This window comes from Telmatherina bonti (genome assembly GCF_933228915.1).
Source record: "Telmatherina bonti genome assembly, chromosome: 4".
NCBI classification, from domain to species: Eukaryota; Metazoa; Chordata; class Actinopteri; order Atheriniformes; family Telmatherinidae; genus Telmatherina; species Telmatherina bonti.
The window spans coordinates 34,753,964-34,759,797 of NC_136622.1; the positions used below are offsets into that span (position 1 = coordinate 34,753,964).

A 5,834-nucleotide genomic window follows, 5' to 3' on the forward strand; every position below is an offset into this window, starting at 1 on the left:
CTCTGACTTGTCTTGATGCATTTTATCTGTTTTTTAAGTCATAATTACCGTTTATTTATTATTTATTTATTAATTGCCTTTAAAGCCCGAAATGTCCCTTAAATGTTCCTGCTGAGATCCACAGATGGTGACCCATCAGCAGAAATCTGCTTTTTGCATTTTCTGAGCCATAAATTAAAAGCTCTCACTGTTTTCTTTCTTATCTTGGTAATTTATGGTAATTATTATATAGATTTATGATAAACTTATTATTTAAATAAATATTTTTTCTGTTTACTTTAAATACAACCTCCTTACTTCTGCAGCTCTGTTTTATGGTTTATTATTGTTGTTGTTGTTTATATTTTATACATGTTGCTTTTATTTGCTTAACATTTTTAACTGAAGTGTTTCTCTCATGGGGAAGCTGTGACTGCTCAGTCTGCAGGATTGTTGCCGTGGTGATAGCCCTCATCTGGATGGTGGGGTCCTGCACCGCAGCCTTATGGCTGGGGAGCGGGACCTCTACCTGTCCTGATCTGGGAGGTTTCCAGTGACTGAGTGGGATGGCTGCTGGTGTGAACGAATCTCATGCATATCGTTACAGCAGATGTTTCTTTCCATACTGATATTAGTTAAAGACAGAAGGGAGGGGGGGGTGAATGATCCTGTGTGTTTATAAGTGAAACACTTTGTGCCCCTCGTTGTATGAAAAGGGCTTTATAAATAAATTTTGATTAGATAATTTATAGTAATAATTTATGAATGCTAATTCTGACATTTGTTTACTGCCTTTTCTTGCTCCGTTAAGGGCTCTGTAACACAGTTCAAAACTGCTCTAAAGAATGAAGCCCGATTGGCTCATTTTAACGTCACATCCTACTCTGCAGGAACACAGTCTGCCATGAGAGTGAAAGACTCTGACCATTTTAAAATCATTTCAGGAGGAACAGTGAGACAGGCAAGACAACACTATGCTATAAATAGATTTTACACATCCTCTCCGTGTTTAAAAGTGATCAGAGTTTACATAATGACCCATTTCTTGGCTGAATGTAGCTTCATATTTACCAGAAATGAGTGAATCATTAAAGTTCAATGACTAAAATGTCAAACTATACTTGTAACAGAGAATCATAAATCGACTTCTAGTCCCAGAACAACATGAAACCATAGCAGCCTCTAAAGGACGCGAGCAGAAGAAGCAAAGCCGGCATAAAAGTTAGGATCAGAGTGAAATCCAGGTCGGGATGAGAGCGGAGAGTCAGGAAGTCAGTTGTAATGCTCCTGTGTAGATGGAGTGTGTGCTTCCAGTGCTGATGTTTCTGTTTTACCAAGCAGAAACCTTAAAAGTGAAGCCTATGTGGAAGTGTCAAAAACTGCAGTTCCCCCTTCATCCACTAGGGGCTCCAAAACAGAGCGAATCCCCATAGACTCCCATGTTAAAAAGACCAACTTCACAGTAGAAATAAACATGTTTACAGCAGAAATAAACATGTTTACAGCCTGGTACAAAAATCCATTTTAGGTTTAATAGGTCAGGTTTACCTTCATGACAACTGTGGGGGGAGTGAATTTTTTTTCTAACTCGCCCGTTTAAAAGTAATTTAATCTCAAAATTTGGCATATTTAGGGGCGTGCCTTTTTGATTGACAGGTACCCGATCTCCCGCTTCAAGAAGGAGGAGGAATGTAGAACAACCGCGGTTTTTAGGCAGTTAACAACGTGACTTAGCTTTAGCTTGCTTAACTCTGTTAGCCTGTTAGTTCTGGGTTAGCTTAGATAGCTCTTAGCGACAGGCAGGTCGGAGTTTGATGGATGCCAATCATCCACCATCACAGCCTCCCTCTCAGCTCCACCTCTTTGCCCATTTTTGTATTTTCCCAGAGAGACGATACACATGATGCTGCCAAGATGGCGACGGTAGGAACCGCCCACCGAGCTTCAATTCAGCTCTTCAGAAACCTATGGGTGACGTCACGGAGGGTCCGTCTATCTTTTTATATATATTCTATGGTTTATACATAAATGTTTTAGTACTTACTCGGACCATTTCTGACAGGCAGTGTCGCTTGAGCTCTCGTTGGAAAATGTTCCATCTGGACATTGCTGGCAAACCGTGTCATGTGTTTGATCACCTGAAAACCAAATGGGATTTTTGTTTTAAAACATTCAAGAACAAAGGCAAAAGAAAAGATGAACAGCCAGATAGCAGTTGTGTTTGGGCCAAATCTGGGTCATTTTAGGCCCTTCTGGAAGTGTTCTATGGGCAAGAAGTGGACCCAGATATCAGTTGCCAGCTTGGCTTGGTCTCCTGTGGGCCACATGTGGTCCAGGTGTCCAGTTGTGGGCCTGGATGTGGATTTGGGTTAAGATTTTCTGGGCCAGAAGAAGCCTTCTTCTGGCAGTTTCCTGCCACATGTGGTGGTCATGTGACCAAGTTTCTGCAGCCACACTCGCATTTAGTCTGCTGTGCAAGTCAAAGCCAAGCGGGGCTGGATTTATACTAACCTTATAATGCTGAATATTTCATATCTAATACAGTTTCAGAGAAATTTTGATTGACTTTAAGGTAAAAGTTTGACTGAAAAACGCAGATTCTTGTCTTCTGCCCCCTGGTGGATACAAATATTTACACATGGATGCACTACAATGATTTGGACATATACCATGATAATAAACTGTAAATATACAACTATTATCGTTGTTAATCATTATTTACATTTTGTCAAACGACCGTAGGGGGTTTGCAGGTCTTTCCATTTAACACTGTTTAGTTTATTAGCAGTAGTTTAACTAAAATCTCATCAGCGGGACGAGATTTTACTCTCAGTGTATGCAAGGTAGCCATGTAGCGTTATTTCTTGGTTTTCTACTTGCGGCAGAGGATTTTCCACAGCTTTTTAAAGCGTTTCTCTATTATTTCCTTTTTTAATTCATTGTAAAAACAAAAAAAAAAAACTTGCGTTTCGCTGCTGTTCGCGTCATACCGCGCCATTTTTACCGGAAATGAACCGGTCACATGACCCCTCACATCCCGTCTGCACATGGGTAAATACTAAAGTGTTACTATTAAACTTCTACAATGTACTTTTACATCAACACATCTGAAAAGCACCTCATAAGAGCACAAAAATTTGTGATATTCGAGAAGTTTTTCTTAATGTAGATGTTTCTATTAGCGTGTTTTTATGCCAATATTTCAGTTTTGTGCAATTCTATGTGTACTGGAAACGCAGCAAGAGTGTCGCTTGCTGACTCCTTTTTCCGACCTGATTAAATCACTTTAAGCAAATCTTGTGACAAGGCCTTTATGTGGCCCTTTAACAACATTATCATGTTGACTTCTGCTTCATGGGGAGAGAAGAACTACCAGACTGTGTTCAACAGGGTTTTGGGAAAAGTTTTTAATATAAAATGATGTAAAATGTCTCAAACATGTGTATTTAATGTGTCATGTTCGGCTTTATGGGGTGGAAAAAAACAAATAAACTACGGTACCTTTGGTTTGAACCCCAGATCCAGGCCCACACTTAGTGTGTTGTATGCAGGTGATGCATTCCACGCTCGAGCAGTGAAATCCCACTTTGCAGAGGCAGGTGGTTCTTTTGGTACGATCATGGATGGCAATCTGAAAGTTTTTATCTGGGAGAAAAAAGGTTTCCAGTAAACACAAACACGTCATCACAAAACAATCATGTTTCTGCAAAGCGTCAGGTTGTCTTACTTGGGTCGCAGTACGGCTGACGAAGGCATTTGGAGGAATTTGTGTTTTTGTCCATATATTCGTTTTTGTCGCACGGTTCACAAACGGGAGCCTTGCAGGCGCTTTGCGGCAACATCTTTTTCCCTGCAAAGCCAGTTGTTATTGGTTATTTTTCTCAAGAATGTGTGAAAAATCAGCTTCAAGGTTAAAACAGAGACACAGCTGGAATGTCGTTCTGCTCAAGACAAATCTACAACCAGATTGTTTTCTTAGCATGTTAAATAAAAAGGGGCCTGACACAACCTGGATTTGCCCAAAAGTGACTACATCAATAAAACAGCACCCCCCCAACACCAATTATCCAAACAGTTTAGCCTATATAATGTGGAGCTTTGGTTTCATTTTGCAAAAGCAAACAAAAAATTTATTTTCAACTTCTTTGAACAATAATTCTTGACTTAACTGTGTCATCATATAGTTTAACATTTAAAACAAATGTACAAAAACTGATCAAAGTAGGAGTGGAAAGTGAATTTGGGGTATCTAAACAGTCATTTAATGATAAGAAAGTAAATAATTAATACTGTATGAGCAGTTTCTTTTAAGCAGTCCAATATCAGCATAAGGTGGCGCCATTTTACCGAGCTTCCCACCAACTGCCGTGAAGCTAAAGCAAAATGCTTCAATTTCCGTGCTAATGGTGTAAAAATACTGTTTGAGAAACAAAAACCAAAAGCCAAAAACAACAGCTTGTGATAAATTTAGGAAGGAGGAAAATAAAAAGAAAACTGGGTCGAGTTTGACCTCCTCCAGGCTAAGCTAGCAGATGCTACGTCTACCATGACCATTAGCATCCATATGAGATCTTCTGGTCCTGCCTTCACCAGTTAATGTTTTACGCTGAAAATTGATGTTAGATGTGGAAAGAAAACAGCCGACTTCAGCTCAAAGATGACAGCTGAAGACATTCGTCCCTCCAGGTTGTTTTTTTTTTAGACTCAAACAGCAAATTAAAAGCCTGTTTGGACTATTTTTCTGTTTGACCGTACACAAATATTTAAAAATAATAACAGAAAAATCTATTAAATTGTTTAAGAATGTAAGTTGGATCAGAAAGCAGCACAGCACAGTTTAGGGGCTACAGATGTGAAAGCTTAAGGGGTGTTGGCTCTTTGGAAACCAGGGGGAATTACTCCAAACTATGCAAAGCAAAGGGGCTTTCTAGTGCTGGGGAAAAGTGCAACTAAGAGAAAGTAAAAGTAAATTCTGGTGTTGAATAAATGCCTTCTTTCTTTAGTTAATGGCTTCACCACGTGCACAGTTGTGTTTAGGTGTTTACGTACCTCGATCACACAGCAGGCAGCATTCTCCATCTTTCTCATATTCCCACTGCGGGTCACAGTAGGACTGCGCCGCGGCCGTGGCCTGCAGAGGGGAGTGGGGGGGGGGGGGGGGGGGGGGGGGTGAGGTGGGGGGCGTGACACGTTTTCACTTCATGCATTAACAGTTTGGCAGATACTACAGATCTAATGCGACTTCCTCGCGACAGACTGAGAGGGGCGTGTTGGAAAGTCCCAAACATTCAGCAGACTCTGAGCTCCAAAAGCAGCATTTACGCCTCTTTCCTTCAGTATTCACCGCGTTTAACTCTTAAAAGGTTTATTTTGAACATCAGGAATGACACAATATTCACGCCAACCTAAAGGCTGCCTGGAAACCGAAAGTGAAAGTAAGACAGGGAGTGGTGTTTATGGAAAATGCGCGGTTTTGACCAAAACTCGAGCTTCAAAAGAACATTACAGCTTAAAATACAAAATGATTGCCAGGAAAAGTGATTTATATTAAATAACAACGAAACAATTGAATGAAAAACGATGAGAAAGCCTTTTAGTGTACATCTGTGTTTTATAAAAGTGCGCCACAATGAAGGGTTTACTCACCGTAAAAACACAAACGGTGAGCAGCAGGTAGAACCGCATCTTTAAGTCTCCCAGTTCGGCTTCTGTGTCTCTCTCCTGGTTTATCACAGACGATCAGGACCTACAATGAGCTGAAGAGCAGCCTCCTCCTTCACCTCCTTTTGTACGGGGAAGGAGGAGCTCTGGTGGGGTTTACCCCTGTGTGTGTGTGTGTGTGTGTGTGTGTGTGT

The 5,834-nt window shown here is 40.6% G+C and overlaps 1 protein-coding gene across 1 annotated transcript in view; it reads right to left on the reverse strand.

Annotated features, from left to right (window-relative positions):
• Positions 1-5,710, reverse strand: part of cd40 (CD40 molecule, TNF receptor superfamily member 5) — a 10,078-nt gene extending 4,368 nt beyond the window's left edge. Inside the window, exons 1-5 of the mRNA XM_079238951.1 lie at positions 5,626-5,710; positions 5,029-5,110; positions 3,707-3,829; positions 3,481-3,624; positions 2,024-2,117 (exon numbers count right to left, since the gene is read on the reverse strand). Coding sequence (XP_079095077.1) covers positions 2,024-2,117; positions 3,481-3,624; positions 3,707-3,829; positions 5,029-5,110; positions 5,626-5,664 — 482 coding nt within the window. The 5' untranslated portion in view covers positions 5,665-5,710. The remainder of the gene's footprint in view (positions 1-2,023; positions 2,118-3,480; positions 3,625-3,706; positions 3,830-5,028; positions 5,111-5,625) is intronic.
• Between the last annotated feature and the right edge of the window lie 124 nt (positions 5,711-5,834).